Source organism: Typopeltis vanoorti, chromosome 5 (assembly GCF_054136105.1).
Source record: "Typopeltis vanoorti isolate ZY-2024b chromosome 5, IOZ_Tvanoo_1.0, whole genome shotgun sequence".
Classification (NCBI taxonomy): Eukaryota; Metazoa; Arthropoda; class Arachnida; order Uropygi; family Thelyphonidae; genus Typopeltis; species Typopeltis vanoorti.
Window position 1 is genome coordinate 27581182 of NC_143553.1, and position 21479 is coordinate 27602660.

General features: G+C 37.0%; 1 protein-coding gene across 1 annotated transcript in view; it reads left to right on the forward strand.

Moving 5' to 3' along the window:
* Window positions 1-528: 528 nt before the first annotated feature.
* Window positions 529-21479, forward strand: part of LOC150106274 (coiled-coil domain-containing protein 125-like) — a 272049-nt gene continuing 251098 nt past the window's right edge. Inside the window, exon 1 of the mRNA XM_090392299.1 lies at window positions 529-1459. Coding sequence (XP_090248425.1) covers window positions 898-1459 — 562 coding nt within the window. The 5' untranslated portion in view covers window positions 529-897. The remainder of the gene's footprint in view (window positions 1460-21479) is intronic.

Below are 21479 nucleotides of genomic sequence, written 5' to 3' on the forward strand. Positions count from 1 at the left end.
AGTCGAATAGCTTACAACTTTACTTGCACCCACACAACTGTACATGAGAAGGATTACCATTACTTACAGCGTGTAATATAAAGCATTTAATATTATTATGATTATTATTAACATCAGACCTTCATGGAGTCTAAAGACTCTTATCGGGATTTAATTTCTTTTTCTTTTTTTAAAAATTTCCATCGATCTATTCGTTTGCACTTGAATATCGTCGATATGATGCACAAACTGAAATATCTGTCACTTAACACTATAATTTAAGTAAAATCTTTACTATGGTTACCTTTCTTTTATATCAATAAAATATAAATAAATCTTAAATACATTTTTCTTTTTCAATTTATCACTGTAAAATCTGAATAGTATTCGATTTATCGGCATTATTTTAAGAAAAAAAATCTCCGGAATAGCGATTTTTGCGCGATAATGTATTGCCATTATTTGAGTCGGAGTTGGCAACATCAGTTGGAATAGGGATGTGGCAACGTTTTAAAGTTTTGCGTGTGGTGTTAGCGAAACTATTGGGTTTAGTTGGTGATTTAATTGTGCAATGCAGCTTTGATTTTTTGTGATATGTGATATTTTGATTTGCGAGACATGTCGAAATACGAAACGTGTTTGCAAATATCTTATTTTTTTAACTGCACGTCTTAAAAAACTTCATTATTTTATTAAAGTGGATTTTTATTTTTTAAACTTCACTTTTGAGAACAGAAGTAGATTATTACTAGATATGATTATATGAATATTTTGCCAATATCAAACTGCCAGAAAGTTCGCCAGATCTATTTTCATTTTGTTTATTACTTTTTTATGGCTACTATGGCTTTTAAGATACACCAAGTTAACGCAGTCATATAAATGAGTGTACCAACACTGACTGTTATGATATAAATCATGGAAAATAACAGCGCAAATGAACAGCGGAAACGTGATGATGAACCCATACGTTTTGCTACAAGTTCTAATATCGTTAATATCGCAGAGTCTTACACTATTGAAGGTGATCTTGGTCTTGGTCTAAGTCTGAAACCTGGTGGAATACCTAATTTTTGCACAGCATGTACTGAAGAAACTGGATTGAAAACTGTTAAAGAGACATCTGCGAAATATGGATTACCACACTTTGCATATAAATGTAAACTGAAAAACGTATGTCATCCCACGGAATATAGCGTTCCATATCGATCTAGTTTGGATTCTCAAAACGTGTTATGTCGAAGTAGGACTCAGTCTGTTATAGAAGGCACTAAAACTAATAAGCCATTACTTCACAGAAGACTTTCACTCCTCGAGCCAAAACATGTTGGTGAACTTTCAGGAGATATTGGAATAATAAATAATGGTATTTGGATCGGTACATCGATTAGACAACAAAGAGAAATATTTCATTCAGAACTAAAAAAAATTTTTGAAAAGAAATGTGCCTTATATTCATTAGAAAATCTTACTCAGAAAGGTAAGGATCCCCAATGTCTGTGTATATATACATTGAAAACTTCCTGCACCCCACTATTTTATATATTTTGGAAAACTTTTCTTACCCCCACCTGAAAATGTTTTCCGTCAATGCAGCTACTATTGATCCTCATTCTGTATACCTTTCTTTTAGAGTTATCCCTCCGCAATATACAGCATTTATGGCAGTCTTCTTACTGGAAATGAAATAGTACGGAGAGAGGAATCTACCTATATTATACCTCTCAGAGGCAGTAGCGTATCAAGGGTAGTGGGCACATTGACCCTTACCCTATCGTTTTGACTTTTTGTAGTATTTTTGGTGTGTATTGAGAATGCAGCAAACTCAGGGACCCTCCCGCGTGGCAAAAGCTATAGCAACGACGCTGGCCAGAGGTATAGATCCCGCACAAGCTAACCTTAAAGTTAACGAATGTAGTTCACACGTTAATAATTACGAAGTTCCCCCTCTAGTATTTTTATATTGCAATAGTCATAAAATATTCTTATTGCGATAAGAAATTAGACATAGGCAAAACGTTTACCGAATTCCCTGAAATTTGAGATATATTCTTTGGTTTTATTTGTTTGTATTTTCCTATATCATGAATGCTACTTTCAAGTGACATTTATTCAAGTTTAATAATCATTTACCAAGGAGGAAAGGTAGTTCAAGCCGTGGTTTGAACCCAGGTACCTTTATATATTTAAATATTTTTTTTATATTTCTTATTTTATATTATTTAATATTTCTTTCAGTTTCTTATTCGGTTTTAAAACAATGTGGGATTTAATATCCCCTCAATTTGAATACCTTTATATATATTATTTTGGCCCTGTGAAGAAGACTGCCCTGCATATCATGTTTCATTGAATTGTTATAACCTTGCTTTTGATCACCAGATAGCTGCCATTAATGTTACTTAACCAGATACAGGAGCTAGTGGAATAGATACATTTTTGTGCCTTTTAGAAAAGCATTTTTATGTTGTCATGGTATTTATTTATAAAATAAATGTATTTTCAAGAGTTTGGTACTTTTTGATTTATTGTCATGATATCCGCTGCTTAGCAAGAAGTTATTGGACACCAAAGTGTGAGGAACAAACAGCCATGGCAGCCACCTTAATAAGATGTTGGACCTCCTTTTGCTGCGATGACTGCAGCAGTCCTATGGGTCATACTTCCCACAAGCGTATGATGGCGATCAATGGCAATTTTGGACCATTCTTCCTGTAGGCATGTAATGAAGTCCTCGACTGTTGTGGGGTGAATGTCTCTTGACCTCACTGAAGCTCCACAAACAGATTTTCAGTAGGATTGACATCAGGGCTCTGTGGAGGCCAGTCAAGTGGGATGACATTCATGTCCACAAACTACGCAGTTACTACAGTAGCCTTATGACACAGTGAATTGACTTGCTGAAGGAGATAGTGGTCAGTTCTGTAGAACACACTACAGAGTAGGAAGTATTGCTATATAAGTTCTTGGTATCTTTACTTTCTAGCATAACCAAATGGAAAAATTTTTTCAACATCTATCTCTAATCCAGAGTATTTTAGTAATAAGGTATGACTCCTTTTGGTTACTTATGTATGGAAATATTACTTCTGCATTATTTCAATTCTTTCAATTCAATTCAATTCTGGGTGTGACTCCCACTGATGAGACCTCAGTAAAGGTCAAAAGCAGTCTGGGTTTCGACCCTTCCCATAATGCATAGCATTATACATCTCCATCATTGGATACTAAGGCAAGTGATGTGAAGTCATTACCCTCTATGTATGAGTTGCCTAGTCGTGAAGTTACTTCACATGCAAACTTTGTTTGCTTACACTTGGATAAAGGATGAAACCAAGAATATAATTTCTTGGCATCATTAATTTATAGGAAGCATTACATTTTATGTTAAGCATAAAAAAAAAATTAAAATTTCATTGTTTTAAAATTAAAACATTAAAAAAGTGCCATATGCATAAAAGGATAAACTGTAGTGTGTTATCAGTTGGGAGAATTATTACTATGTGACACCTCCAAGGATTCATTACAGGAAGGCCCCCCCCCCCTCTCTGCAAACCGCCACTATCTTCACTATTTAATTCACCATTTTCACATAGCACCTTGGATAATTATACTGTTGATAGATAATCAAAGAAGTCAGTGTAATTAGAATCGGGATATGTGTAAACACCTCAATTGAAAACAGTAAATTGAGAAAGATAATCTTCAGATGGAGTAAATCATATAGTGAAGATATATGGTTGTTTGCTATTTTCCGGAATGAAATGCCAGATCTGATATGTTTCATCCTTTCTATGAAATGAATAATGCAGTTTGGATAGTTAAACATTGCCTATACCTGGCAATTGTGGTTATTCACAACTCCATTCAGATGAAAGTGAGCTTCATCTCCCCTCAAAATCATCCACGGCCACACAATATTCAACTCCATTCTAGTAACAACGTTAAAGCACGTATCCATTGACTTTCAAAGTCTTGCAGGTGCAACTCCTGTGTCAGGGTTATCTTGAATGGGTAGAAATGCAGAATCTTCTGTAGATTTTCCAGACAGTTGTGTAAGACATATCTGTGTCTTGATACAGCACTTGCACAGCAAGAACTAACGCTGCTATTCATGGCCTGCTTCACAACTACAACTTCATTCACTTGTTGTAAATTGATTGGTTTGTGACCTCTGCCAGGTCCAACTCCCAACATTATTGTTTCTTCGAAACGACTAATTATTCGTTGCAGAGCACATGGAGATAGTGGACCTCGTCAACATTTGTTCAGGTGATGAAATTTACAGAGTGCAGCAACAGCATTGCAATCGTTTTGGTAATATAGCTTCAGGAGCAGTACCAGATGGTACTAACAAAAGTTAGTGTTATCACTGTGGATGGTTTTAACAACCAGAATGGAGTGAAAAATCCCAACTTTATCTTTTTAAACCTCCTGACACCTGCCAAGTTACGTAATATGTGAATTCTATGCATTTGGTGTTTACAATGCCTCTAGTGGTGACCTTTGGAACTTTTTTTTTTTTCTCCCTCTCAGTTATCATTTTCGCATGATGCACAATATATTCCTGCAAAATTTCAGCATTTGGATCACTGGATGTGCTCCACAAGGCTTTAAACAGGGATACTTTACTTTTGATCACTGTGTATATAAAATTGATAAAAAGAAATTTTGAAAAAAATACTTAGCCTACAGTGCAAAATGTACTACTATAGATTTGTCAGTAACCTTTCATGGATTACAGAAAAAAAGCAGCAACATAACAATGAATGCCTGAAGATAATTGATACTTTTTCATCAGTTACCATCTGCGAACGACAGACTTTTCCTTCTGTCTTTAGCTGGTGTTCATCAGATCCCTTGTGAATATAAGTTGATGTATTTGGGCAGACAAGCTATTCTGTGGGGGAAAAAAAAATAATAATGAACATCAGTACTACATTGGTTATGTGACACCTCAAAAGTCTGGTCTGGCATGGCATAGTATTGACCCTAAACACAGTATCTGGTGGGATGAAGCTTGTCTTCCCCATAGAAGCAGTTTTAAATATGAACACTTTATAGAAAGTTGCGAAGGCCTTTTACATTGGCCTAACCTGAATCAGAATGATTCGCACTCCCCCCCCCCCAAAGTTTGTGAAATTCTTATTTTATGTAAATATCAAACATATTTTTAATATTATTTATTAATATTAATTTATAGCTCCTGGCAACTATTTTTAATTGCAGCTTGTATCTTGTATTTCTATTCTTTGATTTGCTTGTTGCTTCTGTGCACTGATGATGTACTGTTATTTTCAGTATGAAATATTTGTACTTTTATTAAAGTTTATTACTGTGGTTATTGTGTAAATTTGTTGTTTAATTGGTATAAGTAAAACTTGGCTGTCTGAGGATGATATATTGTCAGCAAAAAAAATGAAGTGATATAGAATTTTCTGGAAGGGCAGGAAAGTTGAAGCATAATGGCAGTGCTGTTAACCTGGGAAGCTGTTTGCGTGAATTCATACAGTAGTATAACAGAATATTGTTATAGGCCAGGGAATGTAGTAAGCACTGATTGTAAAAAGGAAAGTGATCGTAATGTTAGATTTTAATTACGAGAATGTTGATTGGAAGAAAGTATGGAAACTAGGAGAGTGAATTTGTTGAGTTTTGTGAAGGTTAGCTATCCTAAGCAGCATGTGATATCTGATGGAAGTAACACAAGGCTTTGTGTTGAATTTAGTCATATCTATACAGATTGTGGTTGCGAATGAGGTATCAGTATTGATTGTCATTGGTTGGTTAGAGTGATCGTTGAGTACAGTTTCAGGGGGGGGGGTCGCCAACAGGAAAAGGTTGTTTACAAGAAGGTGTGTGTGTATATAAATAGTATGTGTGGAATGATAAGGAAGATCCAAAGCCAACCAGCATTAATACCATGGGCTGATGAGCTATAGAGAAAAAAAGGTTGAAAAATGTTGGGAATTGATTAGGAAGCATGTAACATACAATGCGACTATGTTATTTTAAGAATAAGTATGACAGCTGTGCCAGCTGTCATACTTATTCTTGAATTCGCTCGCACTACTTGCACATACATTCAAGGTCTTGGAGAAATTAGTCAAGAAAAGAATACAGGATTGGATAGATGAAATGGGATATTGTATGGAGGACAACATGGTTTTGTGAAGGGTAGATCATGCCTCAGTAACTTGCTCACGTTTTATAACACAGTGACGGCTGAACTGGATAAGGGTAGTGGGTTTACAGTGATTCTACTGGACCTTGTCAAGGCCTTTGACAGGATACCACATGGAACTCTAATCAGTAAACTGGAGCAGATGGGGATGAATATAGGGTTGGTGAGATGGATAGGAGGGTGGTTGATGGAGAGATACCAGAGAGTGGTTTATTCAGCAGTTGAGTCCAAAAGACGGCTTGTGACTAGTGGTGTGTTGCAGGGTTCTGTTCTTGGACCACTACTTTTCAATTTGTTCATCAATGATATAGGAAAGGATCTGAGAGGAAGTATTCACTTGTTTGCTGATGATGCAAAGTTGGGTAGAGCAATTGTGAGTGCACAGGATGTCAAAATTTTGCAGGATGATTTGGATAGTTTGGAGGACTGGGCTAGGGAAAATGGATGTCAATTTAATGTGGCAAAGTGTAAGGTTATGTATTTTGGGGTGAAAAGATTAGCAGCAGTATATCACATTGGTAGAACAGTACTCCAGGAGATTGATGAGGCCAGGGATTTGGGGGTGTTGGTAGATAGTGGATAGGGAATTGAAGTTTAGGGGGGCACATTGCAAAAGTAGCTAAATCAGCTCATCAAATCATTTGGCTTCTGAAAAATACTTTAACAATCAGAGACAAACAAGTTATTGTTCCTCTGTATCGAGCCTTGATAAGACACCATCTAGACTACTGTGCCCAGATATGGGCACCAGGGTTTCTTCTTGATGGGGAGGAGGTGGAGAGAATCCAGAGACGAGTGACCAAGATGATAGCAGGTCTGTGGAATGAACCTTATGAAAACAGGTTGAAGATTTGTGGGTTGCAAAAATTGGTCGATAGGCAGTAAAGGGATGATATGATTGAGACATTCAAATTACTAAAGGGTTTCTATAAGATTAATCCAGAAGATATTTTTGATAACAGGACTGGTGGTGGGAGGACTAGGGGCCATACATGGAAGCTGGACAAGAATGTGGTTAGCAGGAGTGTTAGAGCTATGTTTTTTACGTGGAGAGTGGAGAATGAGTGGAATAAGCTGCCAGAGTCTGTTGTGGGTGCTATGACTGTGCATGAGTTCAAGGCAAGGTATGATAGATACTGTGTGAATGTCGAATAGTTGTTCTTGACATGATGTTAGGGCCTCCCTCGATGAGTCTGTTGACTCCTTGGAATAGCCCGTAATAATAATAATACATCCACTGACAGTCCATTCTATTCAGGCACCACTCTATGAGAGAAAAATCTAGCTTCCATCCCCTTCTTGACAGCATTCATTCTAAACTTCCAAGGATGCCCTCTTGTCCTTTGCCCACCCTCCATAAAAGGAAAAATTCCATCTACTGATATCCTGTATGACCTCTTCAGAAGTTTATAAGTCTTAATCATATCACTTCTCTCTCAACTGTTTGCTAGTGTCTGCAGTCCAGAAATTCTCAATCTGTCTTTATAATCAGTATTCCACGTACCTGAAAACATTTTGTTCACTTTCCTTCTCCCCCCCCCCCCTTCTGTATCATATCAGAATCACCATGGAAACAAGTAGACCAGATCCATGTGAATAGTCCACATGAGGTCTTATCAAGGCTGTAAAGAGGCAAAATGGCTTACTTATCTTTACATGTCAAAGTTCATTTCAGCATTGAAATTATCCTATGATAATTTGTAATATTTGTTCAAATATTACAAAATATTTGTAATATAGCAAATATTACAAATATTTGCTATGTGGCTGTTGAACTTCAACTTCCTATTTACTAAAATTCCAAGATCCCTAGCATGATCAATTTCTATCATAATCCCACCAATATAATATGATAATGAATATGTCATCAAAATGAATATGTCACTAAAGTACATGATTTTGCATTTACTTTGGTGTGATGATATATTTTGCTAAAAACTGTTATCAGCTTGGTGTATACAACTTGCGGAGTAAGTTTCATTTCATACCCAGCTTTCTATACACCAGTTATGACTCTTCCAGCCTGCTTCTAATTTTCATCTTTCATAATCCTTATGCATATGGTATTTCTTCCATATTATCCTTTTCTTGCTTAATAAGATTACACATCCATTTCAGAGTCGGATGCATCTGCAGTTGGAAGAGAAGTTAAGTTTTTGTTGTTTAGTATAGTTAAATATAGTTTATACTTGTAGTATAGCGTAAGTAAATTAGCTTACAGTAGAGCATATAACATAGTATTTAGCATTTAGTTGTAGTAGTATTTAGTGTTTAGTTGTAGTAGTTCCTCAGCACTAAGTTAATGAAGTTAGCAGCTGCAGCTCCAATTACAAATGGCATGTCACCAAGTCCTCCCCCATTCAAGGACTCTATTTTCATAACATAATAAAGGATTTTGTAGTGTGTGGGGCTTGTAGCATGTACGCATCCCAGCAGTTGGATATGTGGCAGGTGAGAGAAGCGTGAGTGTATATATGCATAAAATGTAGGCAATAGGAGGAATTCAGTGAGGTAGATGTTACGATATCTGACCTTGTTGCTTCAGGAGTGGGAGAATCTCGAGAGACGAGTAGTGTGATAGGTGAGAATAACAAGCGAAATATGAATGAAAAAATAAGAGTGGAGAGTGTGGAAAACTTCCACACTCTCCATGATTGTAAAGTTTTCTGAGATAGTCTTTGATTGGGTGGATGAATGGTGACTAAGAGTGACTAACTTGCAGAGAGAGACAGACGAGTTGAAAGAGAAATATGCAAGATGAGAGTAGGCAAATGGAAGAGATGAATGCAAGGTGAATCAGACGAGGAGAGAGAGAGAGTGTTATGGGAATGATACAAGAGGAGAGAATAGGAGCAGTAGAAGAGAGGAAATGAGAAAGAGAAAGTTATGGGAATGATAAAAGAGGAGAGAATGGAAATAATCAGAGAGAGGAAGTGAGAAGGATGCAAGGGAGTGCTGGAACCAGGAATAGAGTGATGCCAGGACAGCAGGTAAGTAGGGGGAACACTGAGAGAAAGGGTTAGAGGAGAGAGAGAGAGAGTGAGGGATGCAGGTTGAGCAATCAAAGAACAGAGTGGTAAGAGGTGTGAATTATGGAGACTCGTTGATCCATGGTGTGCAAGATAGGATGCCAGAGGCGTGTTTGCTTGGAGGAACAATAGAAAGTGTGGCTATGGCAATTAAGCAGTGTGAAAGGGTGGATGAAATGATTGTGATGGTGGGCGTGAATGACTTGAGAGGCAGTGTAAATCGAGTGGCAAGAGATCTCAGATTCATGCTTGAGGTTGTACAAAAGAAAACGCAGAAAGGAAAGATAGTATGTGTGTGACCTAGGTATGATAATGAGGAGCTTAGCAGAAGAGCAGTAATAATGAACAGCCAGAATATGTCAGAAGAGAGGATTGGAATATGTGGATGCTTGTGGGGCATTTGAGAACAGATAGGAACTGTATGCGAGAGACCACTTGCATTTGAATGAGGAAGGACGTAGACATCTGGAGAGATTGTTATTTTCTGAACAAGTCGGTGTGTCAATGCAGAGAAATTAGAGTTCCCAGGGTGGATGGTAGCAGGGATGGCCTCTAGTGGGAATGGATGCTTGGGGGACGACATCAGGTAACACTGAGTCCACTGGAGTCTGGAGGGGGATAATGATAAGTACAGAAGCAGTGACATTTTTATGCTTTATACTAATGCCAGCCTGGCCAAAGATTATTGGGATCACTGAGACGTGGTTGACGGAAGATGATATAATAACAGGAATAGATGTACCAGGGTACAGCATTTTTTGGCAGGATAGGAGGGGAAAACGTGGTGGTGGAGTACTGCTTATGATAAGTGATGATTTATGTCTGCTAAAAGTGGAGGCTTTAGAAGGCAGTGACACTAATGGTTTTGAAAGCATATGGTGTGAGGTAGAGGTGGGCAAAACAGGATATTTAGTGGGGTGTTGCTACAGACCCAGGAGCACAGAGGATGGGGACCAGGAGATGTTTAGACAGCTAAGTTTGGCAAGTGCAAGAAGAATGATTGTTATAGGAGATTTTAACGATAGCAGTATAAGCTGGGCAGAGGAAAATGCATGTAGTAATAAGGGAATGGAATTTCTAGAATTCTTGAGGGACAGATGTCTCACGCAACATGTAATAGAGGGAACAAGAGGTTCAAGAGTTTTGGATTTGGTCATAGCATCAGAAGAGCTGATAATAACTGAGATGACATCTCTCCCCCTAGTTGGAGAGAGAGTGACAATATAGTTTTGACATGAAAGATGAATATACACAAAGAGGAGTATCAAAGAAAAGGGAACATAAGTGGAATTATAAGGCAGATGATTAGGTTAGTCTTAGATATCAACTTGGGGAGGGTCCATGGAGGGTGGAATTGGAAGGCCAGGATATTATTAGTGCTTGGGAAATGATGAAGGAATATTTGTTAGCAGCAATAGTAAGCTATATTCCACGAGTGAAGAAGCAGACACAATTTGGTGTAAAGTGGATGACAAACAATATCAAACAGGAACTGTAGGTGAAAAAGAGATTTTGGAAGAGATATAAGGAGAGGGGGTGGAGAGCAGATGAATATAAGACTCAGGCCAGGAGAGTGACTAGTATGGTGAGGAAGGCAAAACTGGAATATGAGAAGATATTGGCACTAAGATCCAAAGAAAATCCTAGGGAATTTTTTAACTATGTGGCCAGTAGGAGGAGAAATGATTGGAGAAGAATGACATTGTGGGAAAAATGGAAATAGTGACTGATGCAGAGAACATAGTGGAGTTGTTTAATACTAGAAGGATAGGGCAGGTTCAGGGTTTAGAAGTGCAACTGGGGAGTATGTTCCAAATACTGAGTGCTCGGGATATCGGTAAAGCTGTGGGACCGGATGGTATTTCACCACGGGTTTTGAGAAAATGTGCTAAAGAACTGACAGCTCCATTGACCTGGCTCTTCAATAAAAGTCTGGCTTTGGGAATGGAAGGAAGGTAAGATAGTGCCGCTGCACAAGGGCGGTAGTAGACTGGAAGTGTCTAATTATAGGCCAGTTTGTGCGTCATCAGTGGTTGTTAAGGTCTTGGAGAAATTAGTGAGGGACTGTATACAGCATTGGGCAGATGAGGGTAATGTTTTTGGTGAGAATCAACATGGATTTGTTAAGGGGTGCTCTTGCTTTAGTAATGATTACCTTTTATACTAAAGCGACAAGAGCAGTTGATGAGGGAAAGGCATATACTGCTATTTTTTTGGATTTTGCAAAGGCGTTTGACAGGGTGTAACATGATAAGCTGATATTTAAGTTGCAGCACATTTAAATGTCGGGTTAGTCAAATGGATTCAAGATTGGCTGTCTGATAGGTATCAGAGAGTTGTGTATGGTGGGACAATATCAAGGAAGCAGAAGGTTACAAGTGTTGTTCCACAGGTCTCAGTACTGGGACCTGTTGTTTAACCTTTATATCAATGATATTGTCAATGGAATGCAAGGGGATATTCAGTTGTTTGCAGATGATGTGACAGCCCTGCAAGAGGATTTGAATAAACTAGACAGGTGGGCAAATGAATGGGGGTGTCGTTTTAATGCATCAAAACGTGAAGTCTTGAAGTTTGGGATTGATCGATGAGAGGATGCATACTCAATTGGAGGAGCCATACTGGAGGAAGCAGGGGAAACGAGAGATCTGGGGGGTGATGATCGATAGAAAACTGAAATTCATGGGGCATATTGTAAAGGTGGTAAAGTAACCCAGAAGATTGCTACAATACTGACAAGGAAACTGACCTGTAGAGATAGAAGAGTTATCATTCCATTGTATAAGACCCTGATCAGACCACACTTAGAGTATTGTTCTCAAATTTGGTCCCCAGGATTTTAAGGGGATAAATTAAGTGAAAAGTGTGCAGAGGCAGATAACAAAGATGGTTTCAGGACTGTACAATGTTAATTATGAGGATCGGCTGAGGTGGATAGAAGAAGAAGTCGTGATATGATTGAGACTTTTAAACTGTTGAGAGGCAGTTACAGGGTGGACATTGGGGAGTTCTTTGACTTGGTGGAGCAGCGGGAAGGAGCGATGACAAGGGGGCCATCCCTGGAAAGTACAAAAGGAAGCTGTGAGCAAGAGGGTGAGGAGTGGTTTCTTTGCGTGGAGGGCAATCGAACCATTAAATGCATTGCCTGATAGAATGGTGAGAGCAAGAACAGTCAATGAGTTCAAGGAGCGGATTGATAGACTTTATATTTCCTAGGAAGGACCTCCCCATGATGAGTCTCTTGACTCCATGGATGCCTGAATAATAATAATAATTAATTTCACTCATATGCTGTTTATTCTTTGAACTCTAGGTATGCATTGCGATATTGCATCATCGAAGTATTTTTTAAATGCTTCCCATGTACTGTCAAATCCTTCCTATTCATCATCTGATTCCACGGTGTTGTATCCAGTATACTCCTCAGTTGATTATAATTTTTTTCCTTTGTAATTCAGCGTGGAATATTAAGAAACTTAGCCACTGCTGAAGTGAGTACCTCATTATCACTGTCACCAGCCAGAGGCAGAATGGTTCCATCTTTAACTGAAATCTGCTCTCACAGTATAATCAGATCTAACACTCTTTGTTCTTCTCTAGTTCCTTCTTTCACATGCTGCTTGAGGAAGTTATCTTGCAACAGCTGAATAAACTCAATTTCATTATTCTCATGAAATTTTACTGCTACCCAATCAATGTCGGGATAATTCAAGTCAGCCATTGTGATTACTCGTTTCTCACCCATCATCTTTATTTGATGGGAGAGAAACTTCACCTCGCACAAGGTGGTTTCAAACTCACTGCTACATGAAAAACTACTACTAGTATTGCATTCATAAGTCTCAACTCTAACTGGATTGAATTCATCCAATGTCATTAACATACCCCCTCTTCTCTTATACTGTCTATCCTTCCTAAAAATACTGTACCTTTACACTCGATACCAGTTAGTATGTCTTCCCTTGTTAGCCGTCTCACTAATGCCTATAATCTAAGGTCCTAATGTATCGACCAAGGCGATGAACTCTTAACTCTTTGTTTCTTGTACTCCTACCATTCATTTGCAAACATAATTTTACCTGTATGCTTTTTTGTATACTCTTTTCTGTAGTCTTGATGACACAGTTCGACAACTTGCAGATCTCTGTTCTTATCTAGTTCCTTATGCAGACATCCTTGCACATGCTTGATAAGTCTGAACTGGATGAAAACAAAATTCTTTTTTCATAATCATTTCTGTGATAATACCCATTCTCAACATTAACACATCTGCATAGCATTGTCACTCTTACACACAGATTCTCCCCATTCCTGCCATGATAATTTAGTTTCCCTGAATCTGTGTTAAATCTCTTCTTCTTCTTCAACCTTTTGGTTCTGTCCACTGCTGGACGAAGATCTCCTCCATGATTTTCCAGACCACTCGGTTTTCTGCCTCTCCCATCCATCTCACTCCTGCAATTTGTTCCAGTTCATCCCTCCACCTTCTTCTCTGTCTTCCTTTTTTGCCTTGCTCCATCCATTGGTCTCCACTCTGTTGTTTTTCTAGTCCATCTCCCGTCACTGCATCTGGCAATATGGCCAGCCTATCTCCACTTAGCCTGTTTAATGTATTTTACAATATCCATGACACCTGTTTGAGATCTTATCCAGGTATTTGTCTTCCTGTCTCTTAATGTTATTTTTAGCATATTTCTCTCCATGCAATGTTGTGTTGTTCTTAGCTTTTTTTTAGAGCTTCTGTTGAAGTCCATGTTTCTCCTCCGTATGTTAGGACAGGAAGTATGCACTGGTCGAAAGCTTTCCTTTTTATACTCATAGGGATGTCAGTTCTGAATATGTCTCTCATTTTCCCATAAGCCATCCATCCAAGGTGAATTCTTTGTTCAATCTCTTTGCTTTGGCAATCCTCAAAGGATAACAATTGGCCCAAATATACATATGAAGTAACTTGTTCTATTTCATGGTTTTCAACTTTGACAATTCTATGGTTTATGTATTTATTCATCATTATTTTTGATTTTTCTCTATTTATTTTTAATCCAATTACTTTGGAGGCTTCATTTAGCTGATTTAGCCTTTCTTCCAAATCCTCAAGATTATCTGCTATTAAGACAATATCATCTGCAAATTTCAGATGATGCAGCCTTTCTCCATTTATGTTTATTCCTTTTGTTTCCCAATCAAGGCTTCTAAAGACTTCCTCTAGTGCAGCTGTAAATAATTTGGGAGATATGGTGTCGCCTTGCCGGATGCCTTTTTGTATTGGGAACTTTTCACTGTTTTTATATAATTTAATTACAGAAGTTGCATTATTGTAAATATGTTTTAGTGTTTCAATATATGGTTTCTCAGTTCCCTGGGTTTCAAGTGCTTTTAGTGTACAGATGTTTTAACTGAATCAAATGCTTTTCATAGTCTATATAGGCCAGACATAAGGGTTTATCGTATTCAATTGATTTTTCAGTGAGCTGTCTTAATGTGTGAATATGGTCCAAAATATTGTAATTCTTTCTAAATCCAGCTTGTTCACAGGATTGCATTCCCTCTAGATTTTATTCTATTATTTATAATTTTTGTGAAGACTTTATATATGGTGGGGAGTAGGCTTATAGGTCTGTCGTTTTTAATTTTTTCCATTATTGACCTTTTTAAAAATTAATATTAGAAGTGAATTGTTCCAATTTTTTGGAATATTTCTCTGTTTTAGGCATTATTAAAGAGTTTAGTCAGCTGTTTGATGACAGGGCTTCCTCCCAATTTTAAGAAGTCTACCATAATTCCATCTTCTCGTGGGGCCTTTCCATTCTTCATTTCCTGCAGTGCCATTTCCACTTCACCTTCTAAGATCTCAGGGACATCGTGTTCTTCCTCACTCAAGTTATCCATAGATGATTCTTGGATGTCTTGGTCTTTGTCTTCATGTAGTTCAGTATAAAATTCCTGAATTCTTTTGATTATTGCATCTCTATTTTTTTATAAGTTCACAATTTTTTCCTCTTACAGCAGCTATTTCCTTGTTCCAACTGATAATGTTCATCTTAGGACCTTCATATTACTATTGTTCCTTTAATTTTCTTAGTATTATATCATGTTTCATCCTTTTACGAATAGTTTTACAAATTTCCGCATATTCTATTTTATTGGTGTCATTCAAATCTCTTTTCATTTCGCTTCTTTTCTTCATCAGATCTAAGGTTTCCTGTCTTAGTTTTAACTCTCTTTGGTGCCTTTTTATACCTCCTATTTCTAGTGCACAAGTCAAGATAGATTTTGTTAAGATTTCATTAGCGTCATCAATGGTAGTAGCTGTGTTTAACTTTTTTTAGTTCATTTTCGAGTGATTCTCTATAACAGCTTTTATTGTGGTAGAGGTTTTGTAGATTCACTAAATTGGACTTTTTTCTTATGAGCTTATTCCATTCCCATTTTTGTTGATTCATACTTTTGCCCTTACTAGTCTGCGGTCACTTCCTGTATTAAATCTATTAAGCAGTTCAGTATTATTTATTATATATCTTCTGTTGGAGAAGATGAAGTCTATTTCATTGTAAGTTTGTCCATTTTCAGTTGATTTTCTTCTTGAAAAAGCTGTTTATAATAAAGATTTTATTTTCTTCTGTGAATTCAATAAGTCTTTCACCTCTTTCATTCCTCTGTCCAAATCCAAATTTACTGATGGAGTTCAGATGGTCATCTCTGCTTCTAATCTTGGCATTAAAGTCACGCATTATAATTATGTAGAGTTCTTTAGAATTATTTAACGTGAATTCTAATGTTTCATAGAAATCTCTTCATCTGAATGGTCTGTAGTTGGGGCATATATTTGTATAATTTTCAGTTGGCATCTTTATTTATGAAGAGACTTAGTTCAGCTATTCTTGATGTTATTTTGTTAACAAACAGGACATTGTCCTTGATTGTTTTATTTATTAGGAATCCTACACCACCAGTTGAGTTTCTGTCACATTCACAGTGGTAGAGTAGATGTCCATCTTTTAATTGCATGAGAGTTTCTTCTTTCCTTCTTATCTCTGAAAGACCCACAACGTCCCATTTTATATGGTCCAATTCCTTCATCAGCTCTTCCAATCTATCATCGTCCCATAAAGATCTGCAGTTATATGTTCCTACTAATATCCTTCTGTCATTGTGCACTGTAGGTGGACTCATTGTAGCTAGTGGAGACTGTAGCATATTTTTCGACCTAGAGTCCAGGACGCTTCCCTTTTAATGCTGGGCGACGGACGAGCCAATATGTACTTTTCCTACTTTATTCATCATTTGCATTGTCTTCATGGGGAGGTATTTGGCCTTATAGCACCATGCTGGCCAGACGGGTTGGTGCCTCACAATAGTGCATAAGATGAAAAATGACACAGCAGAATAGGAAAGATTCACCCCTCTAATAGCATTGGGGTAAGAAGCAAGAATGGAAGAGGAGGGACCAGTCTACAGATAATATAAGATATGTATATTACATGAAGTAAGGCATGGTCAAGCATCAGGTACCTCGGGTTTGCCATGCCCGTACTCACTAAAGTGAGCCGTAAGGATCTCTTATCGGTTAAATCTCTTGCCAGTTAATAATTTCTCAATACTTCCAATACCAAATGCATTCAACTATATGTCACCCCTCTTACACAGCTTGCTCCACACGTTCAAAACCTCATATTCATTCCTTCTATACAGCTTATGCATCAAGATGTTTGTTAGCAGAGCCCTTCTTAATTCATTTCTATCACATCTAAGTTATATACTTATGATTTTCACTCTCACTTCTTCTAGCAGTTCATTCATACCCGCTCTCATACTGAACTTATTCCTAGTTAAGTCATCCATACCTACTAGAATTACAATATCTAATAAATAGGCAATATCTTCTCATCAATGACATGTTTTATAATGGAGTTGCCATACCAAATAACATCATATTTTTTTCAAACTTTACCTATCTGGCTTATCTCGTGTTTTGTTGTTTCTCATTTTGTTGCTTAACTTTCTTATCCTCTGTATATTTCTTTGAATGTCACTTAGCGTTCTGCAATTCTTGTATCATCTGTCTAATATAATCTGCTTTAATTTTGCCATTTATATTTTCAGTATCCTGTTCAGTATCGTCTGTAGCAGGGCAAGATTTCTTATTCTCAGCTTTGCTGTTCTTTTAGTGTTCTGTTTCTTGTGTGTTTTTGGCACCATTTTACATCTGTATTTAATATTGTAATGTATCAATAAAAATATGTTATGAAAACACTAAATATTCTAGAAACACAAATATACTGTAAAACACGAATTTTCTAAGGAAAAAAAAAAGCACAATAAAATAGATAAAATTCACCAGTTTAACGAGTGCTAAATACACTGATCACTCACAGCACAGCCTCACACCCAAGAATAAATAGAGTAAGAGTGAAATTGAAGAACAGTGACAGATATGCAGTGTGGGAAAAAATGTTATGGAGGAGGAACAAGATGTGATCAGATTGTTGCATCCGTAGTGAAATTGGAAGAACAGCAGAACATTGTGCCCTTTGATTGGAAACGACCTGGGTTCGACTCTCGTTTTGACGAGGGGGAATCCTTATATGGGCTTATTCAATTAAAGGTGAGTGAGCCGATATTATACAGGGGTAGCAGGGTTTTTCTCCTGGAAACTTAAGTTTTTCATCCCGTGTACAGACAGATCAGCCTTCAGAACACACAAATTTACAGACAAAAAATGCTGTTATTGGGTGGTAGAGGGCGTTGATGGTAGTTGTGTCGTAGTAGGAGAATTAGGTAGTAGTGGAGAGGGTGAGATGTATTTAGCAAAGTAGAGTAGATTGCTCTCCTGTGATGAATCCTTGGACTCCCTGGAGGTGTCACGTAATAATATGGGAATCTCTATGAAATTAGAAAACTCATTGTGGGAGATCACACTATCCTTTATGCACCAAATACTTATCATGCTTCTTAAACTCATTCACTGTTAAGGCACACACAAATAATTCTGTCACTCTAGTTCCTCACTCACCACTCCCCGTGCAAAAGATACAGTCTGTACTCCCTTACTAACCACACTCTTCCACAACTTCCAGGTGGTGACCTCTTGTTTTCTCTCTATTCTTCATGTATTGAAATTTTTCCTTTGTGTCAATCTTATAGAACTCCTTTAAAAGGCATACAAGATGCATGAGGAATAAAAAAAAAAATGCAGACCAGAAAGGTGATAAACAGGAACAGATTAAGCTGACTAGGGGCTTCTGGCAGTAAAATTTATGTAGCCCCTAAAACTTTCTACATTTGGAAAAGTTGACATTTCTCTTTCAGCCTTATGTGGCATTATTGAATTTTTCTTTATCTTCTTTTAAAAATAGTAGAAACTGTTCCAATTCATCATCAAAATATGTAATATCTATATCGTTCTTATAGATCTCTTAATTTCTCTACATAGCTTGAGGTTGCAACTGCCAGGTCTGACACCTGCTTGATTCATCTCTGGTGACAAGCAGGGAGGGGAAGTGCAGTATTGAGAGGAGGTTGGCCAGTTAGGCCTAAGATAATCCAAGGGAATTCTTCTACTGTTTGGGAAAAAAGAGAAAGAATAATTATGGGAGGATGATGTTAGTGAATAGTTATGAAATCAAGTAACCATTGCAAATGATGTAGTGTAGTAATTTAATGAAAACTTTATCAGCGTATGTCATACTAGTGTAAATGATGCTGTACAGCATGTAGAAGGAAGACTGGGATTTACTGAAGAATTGGATGTGTATCAAATTTTATCTGGATTAGGTGTTAATAAGGCTGTGAGAATGGATGACATATCACCATGTATTTTTAAGAAGTGTGTAAAAGGATTAGCTATGCCCTTGACTAGGTTATTTAATGAAAGTATTACAGTGGGAAAGGTTCTTAAGTGATGGAAAGAAGGCAAAAAAAAAGCATTCCACAAGCATGATTCGGGAACAGGTTTCCAGTTAGATCCATCTATCTGCAGTTGTGGTCAAGTATTGTAGAATCTGGTTAGAAATAGAATATAGGATTGGGTTTATGGACATGCTGACCACCACTTTGGTTTCTGAAGGATAGGGCTTGTTTTAGCATTCTCCTTGCAGTTTATGATAAGGTGATGAATGTTTTGGATATGGAGTACATATACACTGATATTCTTAACTTTCAGAATATCTTGTACAGAATATCTTAACTTATATTCTGTACAAGTTGCTGAGGTTGAGAATGGATGATAGATTAATTAGATAGATTGGCTCTATTAATGATACAGCAAGTTGTGTATGATGGAGCAGTGCCTTAAAAAAAAGTAAGGTAACCAGTGGTGTGTCTCGAGCTTTTGTTCCTCGGTCCCTACTGTTTAACTTATTTATTAATGATGTTTCATGTGAAAACTGACTAGGAATTTTCACTTGTTTTTTGTGAACAATGCAGAATTGGTAAGAATTTATAAGTATTGCTGATGTTAATTCTGTTCACAAAGATTTAAATAGACTTTTTAGCTTTGACAAATGAATGGAGTTCTAGTTTTAATATTAATAAATGGGAGGTGTAAATAGAACCTTATATGGAGCAATACATACCTTATACATCTTTCTTTTAGAGAAACTTGTGCCATAGTTATATGAATTATTTACATGAAAACACAAAGCAAAGGTAATATTTATTTGATTTGAAGGCCATATATTTTGGTCTGAAACTTACAGACCATCTTCGGTGGAAGTGATATTTGATTACAAGGTAGAATGAAAATAATGGATTTATTTCAAATATAATGAGCTGCATGGTGTTATATTTCCAGCAATGTTGTGTTATAACTGAGGAAAAAATTAATCATAATAATTTATAGTGTTGTACTCTACGGATCACCCAATAGATACAGTAACATCTTGTTAGTTTCTTGAGCCCTTACGACTTCATAAAATACCATTTGTGGTTTTAATTTCAAGTTTAAAAAAACAACAACTTTATAATGTGTTATTCTAATCAGACTTTCCCATATAGACTGCCTATCTTTATCTTTGATAAAGACCTATTATCAGTATCGTCGCCAGGGTGTAGCACAGAGGCAGCCTGCCTCACGGTGCAGCTTAATAAGGGCGCTTGTTCAGCCATATTGCAGTAGGCACCATCAAGTGCGTAAAGAAGTTTTTCCAATCTTAAACTGATTAAAAATTATTTGCGAACAGCAGTGACCCAAGAAAGATTGGTTGGTCTAGCAATATATCGATAGAGGTGGACATAGCTTATAATTTAAATTTAGAGGGGCTTATAAACAGTTTTATTGTGCGATATCCCCGTCGAGCAAACATTTAATTATTTATATGTAATTGTTTTGCATTAATGTTTCTCTTGTAATAAAAACAAAATAGCAATTGGAGATTTTCTTATATTTTTGTCTTATAATCCATCAGGGGCGATGTTTAATTGTTTGCCTCAGGGTGTGATCTAATCTGGCGACAGCCTTGCCTATCTTTATTCCAATTCAAGTCATTCCAATTCAAATTCGGTCAGTGAAGCAAGGCTTCAGTACTCCTTAGATAAACATTCAAATTTGTATTGAAAACAATGGCCTTGTTTCAGACCAAAGAATATTGTGGTCTGTGTGTCTATTCTGTGTTGAGCCAATCTAGATTTATCAGATTTCCTGTGGTAAATATGTGATTGATGTTCTTGTATTTTCTTTTCTATTGAGCGTCCAGTTTGTCTGAAGTAGGATAGATGGCAGTGACAAGGAACTTGGTATACACCCAGTAGAGACATTGGTGAGCATTTATCTTTTGAAGGGGGGTGAAACAAGTTGAGAGTTTATTGATAGGTATAAAAGTAGTCACTAAATCATATTACTTCAAAATTCTAGAAATTGTGCTGAAACATCTGAAATGTATGGGATTGTAACTCGATGTTTCCTTGTTATTTAGGTGAAGTTTGCAGTAGTCAAAAAGATATTGTGTTGTTCCTTTCTGAGAAGCCATTTAATTTCATATATTGTTTGATATTTGAGAGTTCTTCCTGTAATTGATGAGGAATCAAACAATTAGTCAGCCCGTCGAATTAAAGATTTTATAATTCCTATATTTCAAGAAAGATGGTGCGCAGATTGCTGAAGAATGTAGTGTCCAGTGAAAGGGGGCTTTCTATACACTGATGCGGTTAAATCGCCTGGTTGTGAGTGGATGAAAAGAATATCTAGAAAGGATAATTTGTTGTCCCTTTCAATTTCCATAGTGAATTTGATACGAGGATGCAAAGTATTTATAGTAGCTCAAAACGTTGGTCAAGTTTCTTTGTTGTGA